Raw genomic sequence first — 21,005 nt, 5'->3', positions numbered from 1 at the left:
TCCCAGGACCCTGGGATCATGATCTGAGCCGAAGGCAGACACTTAATGACTGAGCCACCCAGGCGCCCCGTTACCTTCTTTCAATTAGCTCTACCGTTGAAGCAGCCCTCCTTGGAACCTTGGCCTTCCCCTCCTTGGATCTGAGCTAAAGGAGATTTCAGGGACGGTTCCTGGAGGAAGCACACAGAAACACCCCTTTGGGACCTCCCCATCCCCCACGTGCCACCTCACCCTTCCAAAAAGCCACAGGAGCATGTTTGAGAAAAGTTAAGCTGTTTTATTTCACAGGATAGCTCCACGTCAAACCAGCAGGCACCATCAGAATACGCAACAGAGGATCCAGTCAGACACTCTATAGGACGGGCGTTGGGTGTTAAGGTAGAGAAACGATACCGGAGGAGGGCGACACTTATCATCACGTGGGGACAGGCAACCAGCAATTTCCTAGGGTTGTTTTCGTGGGGTTTTTTTTGTTTGTTTGTTTTTTGTTTTTTTCCTGACACAGTCTGGGGAGGAAGGAAACCAAAGGAAACTAAATTGACCAGCCACTCTGAAGCAATCAGAACCAAATCTATTGCCAAACCGTGTAAACAGTCACACTGCCCGGAACTAGAGTCTGAGCCGGAACTCTAGCCAGAATCGACTTCCGTCTAAGGAAGGCCAAGTGCACTCTGGTTGCTCTGGTTCAAGGAACAGCTTTGTTATTTGCCTGGGACAGTTCACACAGGAAGGAGGTGTCGGCAAGGGGCAGCGGTGGCCATTCGGCCAGTCCCAGAGGATGGGACAGCGGGACGCTCGGCAGACCGACCTCAGAGAAGCCAGGAGGAGTCCGGCAAGGCAGTGAAGCCCCTTCTCTCGGCTCCCCCCGGGCGGCTTTGGGTATGTGGGGATTTCTCTCCACGGCTGCTCTGAAGAGAGGAGGCCCCAGAGAACCGGGGAAGTTGACATGAAACGTCAGCATTAGCTCTGCATAGCAGAAAATCAGCTAAGCAACACCTCGCTCACCCCTTCCTGCCTTGTCCTCCCCGCCCGTCCTCCCGAGCCCCACAGGGCCCCCTGCCAGGGTTGGGAGCCAGCCATTCTTCTTTCTGGGATTCTCAGCAGAATGAGGCATTTGCTCAAGTGTGGAACCATCTGGACGTGTGAAAAGTTAGGAATAGAAAGACTGAGAGGAAGAACCATCACGTTAGTCCTTGTGGTTTTCCATCGGCCGCGGACGTGTGCTGAGTGCCAAGGAGCGACCAGGCCCCAGAAGTCCTCTGCATTCATGCCTCCTGAATGAGAAAGTATACCCAACAAGGCACTCCAAGGGACTCCAGCAGAGAAGCCGGCCCCACGTAAAGGCCCTTCCCCTCACTGGCGCCCCTTTGTGTACCACAACCCAGTTCTGAAGTGTTTATAAGGCAGATCTCTGAGGCTGCTACTTCCAGCCGGGAGCCAAACGCTGGCCCCGTTTCCCTGCGTCTCTTCCCACTTGGATTTCTTCGTTGAATAGAAACCTTTTTCATCCCTTGGGAATCCATTTCTCTCCTGCCTCTTGGCCTGGTGACCTCAGAGAAAAGACTCCCAACTCTAATTCCCAAGCTTACAATTCCCTCCAGTTGTGCGCTCTGTCCGGGGTTCAAAAGGCGCTTCAAGGTGAGAAATCGTTAGCACTGAAAACAAGGAAAGGCAAGAATTTTTCATAGAATCCCACAGCTCAGAGCAGCTCTTTAAGAGGAAAGGGGAATACAGGGAGAGAGGGAGAGTCGGGTAGGAAGCACGGCTTGTTCTCAATTTTATCGGAGAAAGGTCTTTAGCGGTGGCTGGGCCCCAAGGCCCAGGAAACTAGACCAGGAATGAATTGTCTTTGGTCAGTTTTAAATGAACATCTTGCTGGTTCATTCCTAAAATAGACTAAACATCGGTTACACATAAAGACAAAAGGCTTGACCTCAGGGTAAGTCGAAGGTTAAGAAATCATTCTGTGAAGAAAAAAAATAAAATGCCCGTTATCAACGAACTGATCAGTATAGCTCTCAGTAATGGCGATGAACAAGTAGGTAAACACCACTCCCCCTTGTACAATTGGTTATATTGAGGACTACTAACTAGGTTTACTACATTTCCCCCACACTCACTGTACAGTTAGGTTTCTGGTATTTGTTTTTTTACATTGATCTATCTACTAGGTGCAAAGATTTGGTGAGTGGCATTGGCTATAATTTAATCGTAGCCTTTTTAAAAATTACAGTTTCACATTTTAACACTTTCCAGCATTTAAGCAAATACAGCAAATATATAGTGGACTATCACAGGCAGGAGTCAGGAAGAGAATGCCAATGCTCAGTGACCGTGGATGGGACGGGGTATGCGTGGAGGGTGGTGGAGACATGCATAGTGGCCAGATGAGGGAGTGGGGGGCGGGGGGCCGCGGGAAAGGATTTTTCCATTTGGTTCTGCGTCAAGGGTCAGATCTGGGGCTGGATGAGTGGGGTGTGATCTTCCCTAAATGTGAACTCATCAGCCGTTTCCCAGTGGAAAAATAGGTGCTTTAAAAAAAAAAAACAGCTAAGGCTCTGCCTTCAGGTAATTTGGTGAAGGGCAGATCCATTTTCAGTAAGGAAAAAAAGCAGTGAATTCATGGAAAAACCCACACGGTCTGACTGGTGTTCTATGTATCAGGCAACAGATTTGTCAACTCAGATTTTCCTTTTCATCTGGTAGTCATGGCAGAGAATGTGACATCTGGCACAGGAGGCTACTGCATTTAAGGTCTGGGGGTATCTCTGGGGTAGAAATGAGAAGCCGGTGTCCTGGCTGGACGGCATAGCGTCCTTGCAGGTAAGTGTCTGACACGGCCCTCGCTCTCGGCCATCCATTAAATCTTGGGCACGTCAGAGCACATCCCAAGGCCTTGCTTTCTTTCCTAAGCTGTAAAATGGGGATGTCGTCATCTGCTCAAAGACAGAGGGGCTCCTAACTGGTTCTGAGGCTCTTTCATTTCCGGGGGCTCAAACAGAACGGTTGGTTTTAGGCTAAACAAGGAAGGTCAAGTTTGTCATTGACCTCTCTCTGGCACTCTCTGTGCCCTTTCTCGACTTTTCCACTGAGTGAGCAAACTGCCAATCCCTACAACAAGACAGAACGGCTTACCACTCCTACACACCCAGGTATTAGTGATTTAATAGGTCCCTCCCCCTGGGGTGTATTTACCTTTTTATGGAGGACCAGAAGAGATGGCAAAACTTAATCCAGTGGGGTGAAATGGTAATGACAGAATTTCAAGCATCAATAGGTAGTATCTCTGTAGGGCTGTGCTTCAGGGCTCTTAAGAAACTGTTAGGAAAATTCCACTGCCCAGTTCTCAAATGCCATTAGGAGACTTCAAAAGGAAGATCCTGGATGGGTTTTGATCTAAAAGACTTACCTTACTAATGATAATAAAAAGAGCAATCGTGTTGGGACAGTGCTTTCCAGCTTACAGAACTTGCTCATTTACATTTTACCTTTGTTACCTTCGTTTTATGGAGTAGGAAACTGGGGCTCAATGAGGTGGAGTGACATGCCTAAAGTCCCACAGCTCCTATGGGGTTGGGGCTGGGACGCAAACACAGGACTTTTGACTCCAAACCACAGCCATGGAGATACACTCAGAGGCCTCGGGAGAAAGAGAGAAAGCTTGAGAAGAAAAAGGAGACCCTTGGCTTGGAATGAGGGGATGAATAAAAGTGGTCCCCGTAGGATCTGATCCGCCTGTGTTCCATTAGCCAGAAACAGCCTATCTCTGAAAAATGAAAAGATCAAAAGAGGAAGTAAAATGGAACAAGAGTGATCCAGAAAAGCCTTTTCCCAGCTGAGAGGCAGAAGTCTAGCTCCTAATTCCTAAAAGTCACTCACCTCAGTTCAATCACCATATTTGCAATTACATTAAATGCTCTGGAGGTCGTGGGAGAAGCGTGGTGGGGGGTGGCGGGCAGGGGTTGGGAAGGGAGAGAGGGAAGCCATTTCACCTGCATAAACTCAACCGGAGTGTTTTCTGGGACGGAAAGTGCCAAGGATGGCCCCCCTCTGGCCCCTGCTGAGAGGCTCCTGGGCCTCATACAGGAGGGCACCAGCCAAAGTGGGTCATGGACTGATTTTAAGTTAAAATGATATGACTGAAAGCCTCCTTGCCTGTTTAGTTCCAGATCTGACACAGTATAATTAGTAGAAAGAAGAAAAGAAAAAATTAAATATTTTGAAAATGGTATAAGTTAAACCTCTATAGTTATCACAGGTTTATTCCTACAGCATGTCTAGATTTTGAAGTGTTCCACACCACTGTTTTTGTTTTTCCTTTTTCCCAACCACACAGAACACTGTGCTACGACGGGGCTTAGGTTCTCACTATACCCTTTTTCTACGTACAAACACAAGGATGCTGTGGTCAGGGGCCATCTCGCCAACATCCTCCCGTGCCTTCGGGGATACAGTTGGTCCTCGGCCTCCGGGTGGAAAGGCAGGGTCTCTGGGGTGGACGGGGGGGGGGGTGTTCTGTGAAGGGTTCCCCACCTCTAGGAGCAACCTGCTTGCGGGTACCGCCTGCCCCACCCTTCCATTAGGGGCAGACTATTCTGGAAGGCCACGACTTCTGGAGACAGTGGGAGACTATTTTTGTGTGTTTTTCTGCAGGTTAGTGGTGTATTGCTTCGTTCGAAGTCACTGAGGCCTCTAAATTCTCCCAGAAAGGTCCCTGCAAGTCCCACCAAGTAACTCAGCAGGAGGTGTTTGGTGGCATGGGTCTGAGGTAAATCTAAGTTTCATAAAAAGAAAAACGGAGATCCTATATACATTTAGTCGTGTGTCCAGATCTAGTATATGTATACAGATGCATAAATATATATATCTACACACACCGACACATACATGTATGTGTGTATATATGCACACACATATATACACCCATATTTATGTATGCAGAGAGAATGTCGAGAGAATAATTTTCCAGTGACCATACGCTGGGAAGCCATCGAACATTTTGGCCCAAACTTAGGAGATGCTTTAGTGGGGCCTCCTGCCCCACCCCCCGGGGGGCCTGCTCGCACACGGGAGGTCTGTGGGATTCACATGGCTGAATACCAGCTGCGGCCAGCGCCCGGGCCTCGGCTCTGCACAGACGCGCTTCCAGGCAACCTTCTGGTCCCTGCCCGACAAGGCCAGGAGCCCGTGGCAAGGCCGCGGAGGTCACAGAGGCCACCCTCAGCCGTGGCGGCGCCGCCCCGTGCTGTAGGTCACATGGTGCCCGACTTGTCCGCGGAGCTGTTGGGGAACATCTTCTCGGTGGGCGTCACGGCCGGGCTGCCCACGCCCGAGCTGCTGCTGCTGCTGGAGCGATGCTGGACCACCGGCCGCACGGGCCGCATGGGGGGCGGGCGCAGCTGGGCGCCGGCCAGCCGCGCCGACAGGGCGGGCTTGAAGGTGGTCATCATCTCGGTGGACGAGCTGCTGCTGCGGCGCATGGCGGCGTCCGGGTCGCGGATGACAATGGTGTGCAGGGGGCTGGCGGGCTCGGAGCTGATGGGGCCCGGCGGGTTCTTCAGGGGCTCCAGGGTGTCCAGCACCACATCTGGCGCCTGCTTGACCGTGTTCTGTCTCTCGAGTTCCCGCAACTCATGCAGAGCCGTGCTCATGGTCTTCTCGATGTCCTGCCCACGGAAAGAGCTCTGGTCAGCACAGGGGCCGGACACGTGGGCCCCAGGCCTTCCCCAGCTGCTAATCGGCCTATGGGCTTCGTACAGAGGTTTCCCCACACACGAGCCTCGCGCCTGGGATAGAGATGAAATCTCCAGGGTGTCCTACGACCAACTGAGGGAATCCGTGTGGGCATCACCTGCACACTTGCCTGCACAGGTAGCAGACTGCAATGAGGGTGGACTACTGCTTGAGAAGGTCGGCTCTGGAATCAGATAGGCATGGGTTCGAATCCTGACTCTGCCACTTCCTTGCTATGTCACTTTGGACAAGTTACCTCACCTCTCTGAGCCTCAGAATCCTCACTGGTGAACACAGATCATGATAACACGACCTCAGGGGGCTGATGAGTGTGTTAAATGATAGGATCCCTGTGAAGAGGTTCCCATGGCCCCTGACACATAGTAGGCACTCACAAATAATAATGGCAGTAACAATGGTAATAAGAGAGCACCAATCCAAGCCCTTTCCTTTCGTAGCTCATTTAATCCTCACACTTATAAGGTAGGAACTACCATTATGCTCATTTCACACGTGAGAAAATGGAAGTTTAGCCTGGTTAAGTAACTTGCCCAAGGTCACACAGCTAGTTAGTAACATAGCCCAAATCTCAACCTACAGCCCAGGCCCTTAGCCGTTATTGTTATTTTTAAAAAATTATTTATTTATTTAAGTAATCTCTACCCCCAATGTGGGGCTCGAACTCAACCCTGAGATCAAGAGTTGCATGTTCTTCTGACTGAGCCTGCAAAGCACCCCACCATTATTGTTATTTAAAAAAAAATCCTTGGGGCGCCTGGGTGGCTCAGTTGGTTAAACCGCTGCCTTTGGCTCAGGCCATGATCCCAGGGTCCTGGGATCGAGCCCCACATCGGGCTCCCTGCTCATGCAGGAAGCCTGCTTCTCCCTCTGCCTGCCACTCCCCCTGCTTGTGGTCTCTCCCTCTCTCTCTCTCTCTCGCTCTCTCTGTGTGTCAAATAAATAAATAAAATCTTTAAAAAAAATAAAAATAAATAAAAATAAAAATAAATAAAAAATCCTTGCCCATAGAAAAATTCCTTGGTGGTTATATATTAGAATGTCCACAAAGTTCACACCAGAATAATGCAACTGTCACTTTCTTCTCTGTATTGTAATCAGAAAAGTTTGCTTTTTTAAAAAATGTAAATTTTAAAAAGCAAAAAAACCCTCTCATTTGCCTATGCAATTCCTGGAGATTAAGAGCTCACCAGTATGAGAGCACTTTGGATGACAGAGAGAGCCATTAAGTCAGTCCAGGACCTGGGAGCAGCCAGGCCGCCCGGTCAGCCTGGGTGGGGGCTCATCATTCCACCTTCCCAGGGCTTCTGTTCCTCCTCGAGCCGGGAGGGGGCGCTGCAGCTGGCAGTCAGCATTCAAACCAGGAGCCCTGGGCTACGGCAAAAGGCCTGGATTTTTTAGTGGAAAGACTCCTCTGCCATTTGCTGGCTGTGTAACCTTGGACAAGTCTCAGGCCCTCTGCACCATGCTTTGCTTCTCTGTTACTCACCGTAAAGATGGGATGAGATAATGGATGTGGTGGAGCTTTGTGAACTGCCAGGCAGTGGTTTCACACTCCCTTTAGCCAGAGCCCTTGGCTCACACAGCTATTACAGGGATGCCTCCACACAAATGGGACACAGGGAGCCGCTCAGGCTGAGCTAGGCCACAGCCCAAGCGACACGGCCACTGACGGGACAACAAGGGATATTGCTTAAAACCACTACTAGAAGGCGCGGTGCACAACCTCCGGTGACCATGAGCACTCTTAAGACACATTTGCTTTTCTGCCCTGAGGCAAACCCAGAAAAACTGCAAGTCTGGTCACACTGATGGAGTTGGAGCCTAGAGATGTCCTGCCGGCCCCTTTCCGAGGCCGTGGCTTCCTTTACTCTCTCCTCCCCAGCCCACAGGCGGCCTCCTGCCTGCCCTGGGCCCCCACAATGGGCTCCAATCTGGCACAGGCAGGGTCCCTGCCTATCCCTTTTGGTTTGTTAAGAGACTATGGGATGACTGGTCAATGGCGAATAGTAGCTTTTATGCTTCTTCATGACATTTTATCCCTTGCCCAGAACACTAGTTACTTTAAGAATGGGATTTTTGTGCTTTTATCCAAAGGATTAGTTGTGGGGGACCTTCTATATGAGCGGAGAGATGGCAATCCTCTCCCCATCTTTACTATATCCCAGCCCGGCAGTGATAATGCCCGCTTTCCACGTCCCATTCCGCTTAAGTGAAGTCCCCGGTGGACTTCACTGCTCTCTGCAATGCTCCAGCATGAACTGAAAGGTAAAACTGTAAAAATAAATGCAATGATTACCCCTCTACCACCATCCCCGCCACCACTCCACCCTGGCAGAGTGTGAGCCAGAAAGACAGAAAGCTCAGAGAAAGAGCAGCTGAGTGGTTTAGGCATGAGCCTTGCATTAGTCTGAGAGGTAATGCAGCAATCTGCAGAGTGGGGCTGCAGAAAGGCGCTCAAGGAAGATGGACAGCGGAGGGCAGGGTCTGGGGCCATTTTAGGTCATCACTGTACTGTCAGTGCCTAGTGCAGTGACTGGCACACAACAGCAGCTTAATTGATATTTGTCAATAAAGGAACAAATGAATGAACAGATGAATGAATGATCAGACGAATGAATGAATGAACGAACGAATGAATGAATAACTCAACTGTGCCATCTTGGGGAGACAGACACCTGCCATGACCACATCCCTCTCATCCGGCCTGCCCCCAGGGCAGGCATTCCCCCTCCAGCCCTGGAGACTGGAGGTCTTCGGTTTTTACAGAATCCCTAGCCAGCAGCTGTACCCACTCAGCTTCCGCTCCCATGGGGAGGCCAGCAGGGGGACAGGAAGCCAGCTTGCTATCTACCTTGGGTTCTAGCTTAACCTTGAGCCTGGTGTGAAGGGCAAAGTGGCTCCCCAGTCTGCAGGCTCCCACCCGGCCGCCCCTCTGGAGTTCTCAGCTGGCCCCGCCTGCCTTCCCACTGGCCCTTACTTCTGCCAGGGCCTCAGCCTCCAGGGACTTGTGGTCCCCCAGGCTGCTGTGCCTGGTGGAGCCGCATGTCGACCTCATCGAGTGCCCTTCCGAGAGAGCCTTCTTGTCAGGGTAGTTGATGCTGCCGGCACTCCCAAATGTCGCCATCCTCCGCTTCTCAGGGCTCTCGATCCTCCCCCGGGTGAGGGGGATTTTGTGGGGGCTGCTGGGGCAGGCGGCAGCCCGGGGCGGCGTGTCTATGCTGGGGCCCAGGCCCCGGGGTGGGCTGTGGGTGTCGCCCCCGCTTCGGCGCCTGGGGATGGCCGCTCCGTCAGATCGTAACCGCACTCTGCAAAGGAGCCAGGGGGCGGGGGCATGGGGCAGAGGTCAACCCTGGCAAGTCTCAGAATGGATCAGCTAACCCCAGGCCACACACTACACATAGTCTAGGAAACAGGTATAGTAAAGCCTCATTAAGCCAAACTCAATTGTGCAATGAAAGCACAGGCTGAGCATGTAACTCCATGGCAAGGGGACGGTTTAATCTGCACACACGAAGGAATCGGAAGCATTCTGCTTTCCAAACTGCAGACGGTGGTGCTACTAATTACACAGTGAATCTTGTCTACATGTCAAGTCAAGGCCAGGAGAATTTCAACCTGGGAACGCTTTGGTGATGGTTAGTTGGGCTCATGATATGTTCTTATGTGGTTCAGGTATTTCCATGATTCTGCAGGGCTTCTTAATTGGTCTGAGGCATTGAGGCTTGACTGTACCAAAAAGTCACCAGCTCCCTGCAAGCACAGGAGGGGGTCCCGGGGAACTGGACACCATCCCGTGTTGTCACCCACCCCCAATCTTCTCAGCAAAGGGCTATTTCTATGGGGCTTTTCCAGATCTTGGGAAATTAGTCATTCAGGAGTAAAAACTGCATCACTCAACATGCCTTCCATGCATCTGGCCACTTTCACTCTTTAGGGAGGCTCTGTCAGAGTAAAAAGGGGACTAGAGTATCTATTAGGAGGGCTGGCTTTCCTGTGTCCTCTTTCAGACCCATTTTATTAATCTGGTAAGTGGGCATAATATTCCTTGCCCACCTTCCAGGGAGCTTTGGTGGGTGTGAAAGCCCTCTGAAGATAAAAGGCTCCACCCGCAGATGATTTTGCTACATCCTAGGGAGGTCAAGATTTGAAGGGAGGGGAGGCTGGAAGTGGCAAGGGGGTGGGAAGGAGGGGCAGACTGTTGGAACAGACTGTGACTGAAGGGCCAAGTTCAACGTGGTCAGTAGCACTTCAGATCCCAGAGCCACCAGCCAAGCTAAGCACCGCCTGTGGGTACCCCACCAGGACCAAAGCATAGGTGTTGGAGAGAAGGAAGTATTGAGAAAGAAGAGAACCAGAATAAAGTAGGAGAGGGAGGGAAGAGGGAGAGGAAGAGCAAGGCAGGAGAAGATATGGCCCTCCTAGAATTCAAGGAACCATGGCTTTGTCTTCTACCTACCCCAGACTTCCATTTTGCCCCCAATTCCTTTACCTATCACACTGCCTGAGCCGTTAGCTGAACTGAACGGAATATACTGAAAGGAGGCACGGAAACTTCTGCCAAAGTAAATTCATAAACATATGTTCCTATAGCGACTGTATCTCTGGCTCTATCTCCAAATACACATATGTGGAAGCTGATCCCATGACCACTCCGCCGAAAAAAACGAAGAATATGACATTTTGAGAATCTGATTAAGAAAGCAGCAAGAAACTGTCAGCTTCTCTTTTCTTCTTTTTCTTAAAATTTTTTAACCACCACATTCTTTGGACCATACAGGCATGCAGAATGATGGGCACAGCTTCTTGCCTGGCAGAAAGGTCACGTGACACAGCCCAGCCCACACACCGGGAGGGAAGAAATCGGCAAATGTGCTCCCACCAAATCAGTGGGGGGAGTCGAGTGTCAATTTCCCCCACCACAGGTGTGGGTGTGAGATTTCTGTGTGTGTAGTGCACTTCAGGGAGTACCTGAGCCTTACATTTTTAAATATAACAACTTAGGTCTTCAACAGAAAATGGGGAGGAGGTATAAGAACTGGAGAGAGGTAGGAAAAATACTTGTCAGTTTATAACTCTCTCTTTCTCCCCATTTATTATTACTATTTTACATAAAAAGCATTGATTTGCCAATATATGTCTTTTTTCCTCCTTCTCCACACCCCAACTCCAAGCTGGATCCTTTTACGCCTGGCATTCTGGGGCCAGTTCCAGCCAGGAACCCCCCGCCCCCGCCACAGTGTGCCTGATCCCACATCCTGCAGGGAACAAGGGGCCACAGTAGCCTCCCTCTCTCCCCTCTGCCCCCCTGCCTCTCCCAAATCAGACAGAGCTGGGCATGGCACTAGCAGGGAAAAATGAATCCGCATTTCCTACCGGCCCATCACCCCCCCAAAGCCGTAATCCGAGATGTGCTCCGTGGGCGACTGGAGGTCGTTTTTGGAGGAGGCCTTGTCATCCAGCAGCGGCCCACTGCTGGCCTCGCTGTCAGCCTTCTGGCTCAGGCTGTCGGAGAAGGCATCATCCCTGGGGAGAAGGACAGATGTGAATCGGCAGTGCTTTGCTCCAGAGAGCCCCAGATGTGCAGGGCTCCTGGAGACCTGTCTGAAGGGTGGATCCACACACACCTTACGGTTAACTTACGCCCATCCTCGGGATGAGGCACTTCCCACTCTGCACCTTAGCATCACACACACGCCCACTGGCTCGCTCTCTCCTAAGTTACTGTCTCGGGCGGGAGACCAGCCCCCCCTCTGCCCCAGGCCTACCTTCTCCTCTCCCCTCCTCTAGGTTTTTCTCTCCCGGGCTGCTCCAGGCTAGGACAAGCTAAACGCTGGAGGGAGTGCTGGAGTAATGCGGGGAGGAACCTAAAAGCTGAGCACTGAGAGCTGAGTCTCCATGCAGGGCCCTGAGAAGCAGTTTAGGGCTAAGCAAGGGAGGAAGAAAAATGCCTCCATCCCTCAGCTCCCGACCCAGGGGTTTTGGATAATTGTGAGGTGGCTGCCAACGTTCCTCCACTGGCATTTCTCTTGTTGTCTGCCTGGCCTTGGCCTTTTCTCTGGTTTCACACCATCTCCTCTGCCATCAAAGCTTATGCTTTCCCTTGGGAGCCAGTATGGTGGTTGCTTGCTTGATAAATCAGTTCCACCTGAGCCTGACTCAGAAGGAGTGCGTGGCTTTCAAAGAAGAGAAGGTGTAGACTTTCTGGATCTTCGGGTAGGGCTAGGTATTTGGGATGCAGGCCTTTCTTTCTAAAAAAAAAAACAATATTAAAAAAATAACAGTATCCCGCTGACTGGAAATGAGGGGATGACTGTTTCTGTGCATCCTCTGAGCGAGCCACTTGGGGGATAGAGACTGGTGGGCTGTGAAGGGGACGGTGGGCTGGCCGCTGAGTATAGGGAAGGCCCAGGAGGGTAGAGGAATATGGCAAGATCCACTGGATGCTGAGAACCAGGGCAGGTGATGAATGCCAGGTGGATCAGGATGGTGAGTCAAAGGCACCAAACGCTGCCTCTGTGTGCTCTAAAGGATGACCAGTTCGCTTATTTGTTAAGTGGATCACCATTTAAGGGGAAGTTAGATATAATCCATTCTTACAAAAGACCGAGTGTGTCATACCAGTGAGAGCAAATGGTTCGCACACAGCCCAGAACTCCTATTCCTGTGCCCATTCAAGACATCACTAATCGATTATGGCATTCTTCACAGAAGGTCTGGATTCCCACTCACATGTCCTGTACGACTATGTACTGATGTGGGATGAGTCCGTCCACGCCATTGTGACGACCCTCCCACCAATCCTCGGAGGCGCGGTGGTACAGTAGCAGCGAGGCCCCCTTCTTGAAGGACAGCTCACGCGGGGACCGCCCCACATAGTCAAACTTGGCGATGGCCTCGATCTGCTCCACTTCTAGAAGGAAAGCAAGGGAAAGAACAGCCATGAAGTGAGTTGGATGGCAGCCAGGAGCCTTGCTCAGATGGCCTTGGCTTCCGCAGGGCCAGCACAGACAGCAGGCCGATGGAAACAGGGTGGGCTGGGGGCTCAGGACACCAGGTTCTAGCTCAGATCTGTTCCCCATGCTGCGGCCTCAGGTAGGCCATCTAACTTCTGACATACCATATCTTTATTTTCCACTACCCCTCTTGTTTTCCGCTTTCTAAAACTAATTAAAATAATATCTTAAGAAATTTCTCCTTCTTCTACCTCTTGATACAAGTTCCATTTCTATTTGTCCATGAACTCTCTCTTTGTCTACCTACAATACTTTTAGTGGTTCTTATCTTTTGGGTGTATGTGGATTCCCATCCATGCAAAGACGCTGTACACAATTTTTAAGGGCTCCCAGAATTCTTCAAAGCTCATTGTAATGGACTGTTATGGTGTCCCCCCGCCCCCAAATCCATATGCTGAAGTCCCAACTCCCAATTTGATGGTATTTGGAGATGGGTGTTTAGGAGTAATTGAGGTTAAAGTGAGTAATTAGGGTAGGGCCCTAATCTGACAGGACTGGGGTCCCTCTGTGAAGAGGAAGAGATACCAGAGATCTCTCTTTTTCTCTGTAAATGTACACAGAGGAAAGGTCATGTGAGGACACAGTGAGAAGGCAGCTTTCTACAAGCCAGGAGAAGACGCTTCACCAGAAACCAGCCCTGACAGCACCTTGATCTTGGACTTCTAGGCTCCAGAGCTATGAGGAAATAAATTTCTGTTGTTTAAGCCACCCAGTTCTGTTCTGGCAGCCTGAGCTGAATAACACATTCATCCATGGACTTAATGTGGGAGGAGAGAGAATTCTTACTGGGGCCACAGCTCAAGCTTATCTCTTTGCACACACACATTTACCAATCAAACCTTTATTCTTCACTGGTTAGTGACAAGCCCTGACTGGATCAAGCAATGAGGCTAGGGCTCTTGCCCCTGAGGCACTCCTACGGCCCAGCTCCATCACCTCAGGCAGGTCACGTAACCTCTGTACACCTCAGCTGATTTTGGAGGATTAAAAGATAATGCATGGGGGAAGACATCCAGATGGCCAACACACACACGAGAAAGTGCTCGTATCACTCATCATCAGGGAGATGCAAATCACAGCCACCATGAGATAGCACCTCACACCTGTCAGAATGGCTACTATAAAACAACAACAAGAAATACAAGAGTTGGTGAGGATGCAGAGAGAAAGGAACCCTCCTACACTGTTGGTGGGAATGCAAGCTGGTGCAGCCACTGTGGAAAACAGTATGGAGGTTCCTCAAAAAATTAAAAATAGAACTACCTTATGGTTCAATAATTCCACTGCTGGGTATTTCTCCAGAGGAAACAAAAACACTAACTTGAAAAGATAGATGGATAAATGGATGAAGAAAATGTATATAGATACAGTGGAATATTATTCCATAATATTATGCCATAAAAATGAAGGAAAATCTTCTATTTGAAGCAACATGGATGGACCTTGAGGCATTATGCTAAGTGAAATAAGTCAGAGAAAAACAAATACTGTATGATCTTGCTTATGCGTGGAATCTAAAAATGAAAAGAAACCAAAGTCTCAGATACAGAGAACAGTCTGGTGGTTGCTAGAGGCAGGGGGTAAGGAGTGGGCAAAATGGGTAAAGGTGGTCCAAAGGCACAAACTTCCAGTTCTAAAATAAATATATTCTGGTGATGGAATGTAGAGCATGATGACTACAGCTAACAATACTGCATTGCATTGGAAGTTGCTAAGAGAGTAGATCTTAAAAGTTTTCATCACAAGAAAAGAAAATCTGTAACTATGAATGGTGACTACATGCATACTTCAATGTATGGATGTATGTTAACTAGACTCACTGTGGTGATCACTTTGCAATACGTGTATGGAATTGTTATGTTATCCACCTGAAACTAATATTTTATGTCAATGATATCTCAATTAAAAAGAAATATACTAGACTTTAATAGATTTTTTTTAAAAGATTTATTTGTTAGAGAGAGAGAGCATGAGAGGGGAAAGGTCAGAGGGAGAAGCAGACTCCCCACTGAGCAGGGAGCCCGAGGCAGGACTCCATCCTGGGACTCCAGGATCATGACCTGAGCCGAAAGCAGTTGAGCCACCCAGGCGCCCTAGACTTTAATAGATTTTTAAAAGCCATAATGAATGAAATTCCTTAGCATAGTACAGATATACATGAGGTCTTCAGCTGATAGTAGCTCTCCTGATTACAATTATTATTACTAGTGGCTTTACCCTATGGGGTAGGTCCAGCAAGAAATCTAGGCAGGTCACATAACCTCTGGATACCTCAGTTGATTCTGGAGGATTAAAAGATAATGCATGTGGTTTTACTTATTTTAGTTTATGTAGTTTTCCCAAAGCCATATAGCTAGTGAGGTTTGGAAAGAGACTTTTGGGGGAGCAGGGGAGCGATGCCTATGATTTATTTAATCTGTGTTAAGGCTGTACCCTAAGAGATGCCCATACTTGGTAGAAAACTGACTGTGAGCATTAATGTATTTATACTTTAAAGCAAGCACAAAGATGTTTGACACTAGAAAAATACACATATTTATGTGTATATTTACATATATAAAAACAATAAATGCCTTGAATTCTAAAGAACAAAAGAGTAATGAGAATGATTCCCTGCTCTCTCTAGCCTGCAGCTACCTTCCTTATGCTGACTCTCTATTGCTCCATTCTTTATGGATTATCTTGTATCTGTCCATCCAGCCATCAAGGAGTTGCTGCCTGGGTGTCTAGGTCCTGCCTTCCGCATCTCCAGAGCCTCCCACAGTCACTGGGGGTGGTCTGGAGTTGGGAGTGGGGGGACGAGGAGGAATGGGAAATGTAAGGGGGAAGAAAAGAGGAGGAGCAGAGCTGAGCCGCGGGGGCTGAGAGAGGGCACGTGTGATTGCAGACGCCATTACGGAAGTGTGTGTGGTAGAAGGAGTAATCATAGCCACCATTAATTAGGAAGTGTCTTATTTGGGTTTATCATACCTGAAATAGAATATGTGATTCTCCCCCTTATCACTAGCCCACACACCCCTCCCCAAACTTACTTAATTCTCTCGTCTTCCCCATCTTAGGAAATAGAACTGTCTGCCCGCTTGCTCAGGCTAAAGCCTTGCTCTTGAGCATCACACATCTTAGCCATGAGCAAGTCCTCTGAAGTGTCCCCTGAATCAGACCCATCCCGCCACCTCTCCTGCCACTGCCCTGGTCCAGACCACCGCTGTCCCTCTACCAGGCCTCCCCCTTTCATTCGTGCTTGGTAGAGCCATTTCTCCCCAGGGCAGCCAGAGGGATCTTTTAAAATCATAATCAGATCATGCAACTCTCTTGTTGAAATCCCTCTGAAGGCTTCCCTCTGTGCTTGGGGCCAACCCCAAATGTCTTCTCATAGCTGCTGAGGCCCCTCTGTGCTCAGGGCTTCGCTCCCTACTGCTCTCTCTCTCACTCAGTCCCTCCCTCACGGCCTCACTAGCCTTCTTAATGTTTCTCTTCCAAAACTGTATTCTGACATTTTTCAAACACAAAAGTAAAGTTGAAAGTGAACATGCATATACCTGCCACCTAAATTCTGTTAACATTTTACTGTATTAGCTTTATCACATATCTATCCATCCATCCATCTATCCATCTTATTTTTTAGTGAAATTTAAAGTAAGTTGCAGACATCAGGACACTTCACCCCTGAACACTCTAACATAAATATTCATAGAGCCTTCCTGATGTTTTTAAAACATTCCAAACCTTTTCCTGCCATAGGACCTTTGCACTTATTATTGCCTCTCCCTGGGATAATGTTCTCCCAGATGTTTGCATTCATTCACATTCAACAAATATTTATTGACCCTTGTGTGCCATTTCCTAATTTCATTCAGGTCTGTACTCAAATGTCTTTGCCTCAGCAAGGCCAAAGGACTTGGCCACCCTCAACTACAAAAGTACTAACTGTCAAATCACTCTAACATTTTCCCTTGCTTTATTCTTCTTCATAGCACTTAGCACAACCTGAACTTGTGTGTGTGTGCGTGCGTGTGTGTGTGCACTTATAGTTTGAAAACTTGTTTATTTTTTATCTTTCCTACTAAAATGTGAGGTCCATTAGGACAGGGATTTTCATTTTATAATCTACTATTTTCCCCCTTCTAGAACAGTTGCTGGGATGAGTTGGCACTCCATATTATTTGCATGAACAAATCAAGCTTTACTATGTGTTAAGTGTTCTACTTATATTATCACATTTAATCCTCACAACAATACATGCAGCACTATCTTCATTTTACAGATGAGGAAACTGACGCTGAGTTGAAATGATGTATCACACATGGATCAGAAGACTTAACGCTGTTAAGATGGCAATACTCCCAAATTGATCTACACATTCAGGGCAATCCCTATTAGAATGCTAGCTGACTTCTCTGCAGAAATTGACAAGCTGACTCTAAAATTCATATGGAATTGCAAAGAACCCATAATAGCCAAAAAAAAAAAAAAATCTTGAAAAAGAAGAACAAAATTAGAGGACTCATACTTCCTGATTTCAAACTTACTACAAAGCAACAGTAATCAAGACAGTGCAGTCCTGGTACAAGGTCAGACATATAGTTCAGTGGAATAGAACTGAAAGTCCAGAAATAACCCCCTACATCTATGGTCAACTGATTTTTTATAAGGGAGCCAAGATCATTCAATGAGGGAAAGAATAATCTTTCCAAATAATGATGGTGGGACAACTGGATAGCCACACACAAAGAAGGAAGGGAGTTGGACCCTTACCTCACACTGTATAAAAAAATTAACTTAAAATGGACTACCAGACATAAGACCTAAAACTTAAAACTCTGGGAAGAAAACGTAGGGTAAATCTTCATGATTTTGGATTTGCTGAAGGATTCTCAGATATAACACCAAAAACATGAGCAACAAAAAGAAAAAAATAGATGAAATGGGTATCATCAAAATTAGAAAACTTTTGTGCTTCAAAGTACACCATTAAGAAAGTGAAAAGCACACAGAACATGTTTGCAAATCATATATCAGAAAAGACACTTATATCTAGAATATATAAAGAATGCTTACAACTCAATAATAAAAAAAAAAAAAAACGGCGCCAGGGTGGCTCAGTCAGTTAAGCGTCTGCCTTTGGCTCAGGTCATGATCCCAGAGTCCTGAGATCGAGCCCTGCGTCAGGCTCCCTGCTGAGCAGGGAGCCTGCTTCTCCCTCCCCTCCTCACTCATGCTCACTCTATCTCTGTCTCTCTCTCTCTCAAATAAATAAAATAAAAAATCTTAACAACAACAACAACCACAAAAAAAAACCAGGGGCGCCTGGGTGGCTCAGTCGTTAAGTGTCTGCCTTCGGCTCAGGTCATGATCCCAGGGTCCTAGAATCGAGCCCCATGTTGGGCTCCCTGCTCCGCGGGAAGCTTGCTTTTCTCCCTCTCCCACTCTCCCTGTTTATGTTCCCTCTCTCGCTGTGTCTCTCTCTGTCAAATAAATAAATAAAATCTTAAAAAAAAAAAAACTGAAGTGACTGTTCCGTTTTATATTACCACCAGCAGCATGTGATCTTTCTCAACATTTGTTATTATCTGACTTTTTGATTCTAGCCATCCTAGTGGGTGTGAAGTGGTATTTCACTGAGATTTTAATTTGAATTTCTCTCATGACTAATGATGCTGAGCATCTTTTCATGTGCTTGTCATTTGTATATCTTCCTTGGAGAAATATCTCTTCAGATCCTTTGCCCATTTTAAAATTTGGCTATTTGTTTTTTTACTTTTATTTATTTATTTATTAAAGATTTTACTTATTTTCTTGAGAAAGAGCAAGAGAGAGAGCACAGAGGGAGAGGGAGAAGCAGACTTCGTGCTGAGCAAGGAGCCCAACGCAGGGAACAGGGACAGGAACAGCCCTGCTTGTGCACTCTCTCTCTCTCTGTGTAAGTGTCAAATAAATAAAATCTTTTTAAAAATGTATTAAAATAAGATGATGGATGGATAGATACACAATAAAATAAATATAACAAAATGTTAACACATGTAGAAATTAGGTGGTGGGTTTATGGGCATGACTGTACAATTTCCATCCACTTTCCTGTGTGCTTGACATTTTTTTCTTAAAGGAAATATCACAAACTGCAGGCCAATAGAAATGTTACCCTGATTTCTGGTAGACGCCTGGAACAATCTGATGAAAACTATGGACTGTTCTCAGAGGTACGCATTCCAACAGAAACAAAATGTTGCTCACAATGGACTTCCTAAAGCCCATTTATGGACCCCTCACATAGCCAAAGAGTTAATGGCTTAATGGCTTTCCAGATGTAGATGATGGGCAAGGAGTGGGAGGCCACTGGGAGAATTTCGGGGAAATATCAGTGAGAGAATGGTGATGCCATTATAATTGGAAACTGATGTATTATAACTACATGATCATGTTTCTGTTACTGATTTGGCAGCCTAGGTCCTCATTTAGCATCCAATTAATAAAGCTGCTATTGAGAGGCTGCCTCAATGTCTTCACTTGGCATTGTTCTGACAATCAAGGGTTCTTAGCCCAACCACGGTTTCTTTATAAATCTTGGGAGACCAAAGAGCAAGCACAAGTGAATTTTCCAGATATATACCCACGATGTGCTAATAGACTCCAGGCAGGGCAGCAGGCATCAGCTAGGTACAGAATATGTTGAGAAAGGAAAGGCCAAAGAACTAAGTTTTTCCTCCAGTTCGGATGGTCACTCACTGGGCGAGCCATCTATTACAAAGACATGGGGTCGTGGTTTTCTGGCCAATTTGACCTTTGAAGTCTACTGGGCTCCATTCATAAGGCTGTTTTCAAGAAAAACAAAGACACTGATGATCCCCCAAAGGAAATGTCTTAGAGGAAAGTAGACAAAGGTATCAGGAGGTTTAGGCTGCCAATGAGCAGTTAGATCTGTAAAAATCCCCAGGTTCAGTTTCTTGATCAGAATTAGAGGGTTTCTACCAGACACAGTGTAATGTTTCCTACCCGCCTAGTTGTCCCAGACACTGCGCTAAGCTCCTTCAGCTAGGTCACCTCATTTTAACCTAGGCCACAATTCTCTTGGTGCTGTCATTCTCATTTTACAGATAAGGAAACTGAGGTCTGAAGTTACATGGCTTCCCAAAGATCACAGGGCCATGAAGGTCTCTCCCTGTCTTTCAAATCCAGGTCTCCTTTCTCAGAGTCTAGTGTCCCTCAACTGTTCCTGCAACTCAGTATTTCCGTGAATGTTTTTGACTGGGGCAGGCGTGTAGGTAAACACTGAGGAAAGGCAATTAATTTTCCTCCGATGAATGCTCCTGACCCCACAGCCACCACCAACACACAGGAAGCAGTGAGGACCTTTAGGGAGCATGAAACTGGCTCCCCTGAAGCCGGCTTGTTGCCCTTCCAGGATGATCTTTCTGCCTTTGTCATGCTCAGAAACCAGCAACCCGACAAGTAACAATCGAGAAGGGACCTTCTGGGGAAGCAGACAAGAAGCTCTGACTTACCCTGTTCTGGGGATACTGTAGGCCTCTACTCCAAGAGGAGGGAGGCAGCATTTTATGAGGAGTTTCCCTTGATGGGGTGAAGCCTGCTGGGTGCGCCCTGTGGCTGTTTCCTCACGCACCCACCAAGAGCCGTTCCCTCTGTCCCTCTTCCTCCTCAGTCCTGGGCCCCACAGCAGCCTTCCAGCCCCCAGGCTGAGGAGCTGTGGGGAAACTCAGCATGTGCAGAATGACCCGCAGTGACCTCAGCCCCCAGGCAAGCAGGCTGCGAGGGTCCTCAGAGGGCACCTGACCCACCCTCCTGCAGACACACACTTCTGCCTCTACCAGCAGCAGCCCTAACAGATCTGAAGGCTGAAAAATCAGTCTACCTTGTTGGACAAGAGCTGTTTTCCCCCAGTGGGAGAGGAGAGACTGAAAGCAAGATCTAGAGCAAGAGGTGGCTACACGCGCACGCGCACATGCACACGCGCGCGCGCACGCACACGCACAGAGAGAGGGCAATAAAGCAAGCAACAGATAGGACAAGAAGGGAGAAGGAGAAGAGCTGGAAGTAATAGGGCAGGAGACAGAAAAAAGAAGGAAAGAGAAAACCAAACCGCTACAAACAAGCCGAAGGTGGCAGCCTTCACATCCCCAAACAAAGGCTCTGCAGGACCTTTTCCTCGGCTCAGGATGACTTGAGCCTCTGAGGAATCTGGCAGAACTGAAGGAACATTACGCCTAGATTTTCTCTTCCCTA

The 21,005-nt window shown here is 48.0% G+C and overlaps 1 protein-coding gene across 1 annotated transcript in view; it reads right to left on the bottom strand.

Moving 5' to 3' along the window:
* Nucleotides 1-279: 279 nt before the first annotated feature.
* Nucleotides 280-21,005, bottom strand: part of SRGAP3 (SLIT-ROBO Rho GTPase activating protein 3) — a 238,814-nt gene continuing 218,088 nt past the window's right edge. Inside the window, exons 19-22 of the mRNA XM_028101776.2 lie at nucleotides 12,484-12,664; nucleotides 11,128-11,277; nucleotides 8,732-9,059; nucleotides 280-5,666 (exon numbers count right to left, since the gene is read on the bottom strand). Coding sequence (XP_027957577.1) covers nucleotides 5,253-5,666; nucleotides 8,732-9,059; nucleotides 11,128-11,277; nucleotides 12,484-12,664 — 1,073 coding nt within the window. The 3' untranslated portion in view covers nucleotides 280-5,252. The remainder of the gene's footprint in view (nucleotides 5,667-8,731; nucleotides 9,060-11,127; nucleotides 11,278-12,483; nucleotides 12,665-21,005) is intronic.

Source organism: Eumetopias jubatus, unplaced genomic scaffold (assembly GCF_037043125.1).
Source record: "Eumetopias jubatus isolate StellerSeaLion01/CBP00866 unplaced genomic scaffold, mEumJub1_p1.0 scaffold_1, whole genome shotgun sequence".
Lineage (NCBI taxonomy): Eukaryota > Metazoa > Chordata > Mammalia > Carnivora > Otariidae > Eumetopias > Eumetopias jubatus.
This window is presented reverse-complemented; position numbering and strand designations above follow the sequence as displayed.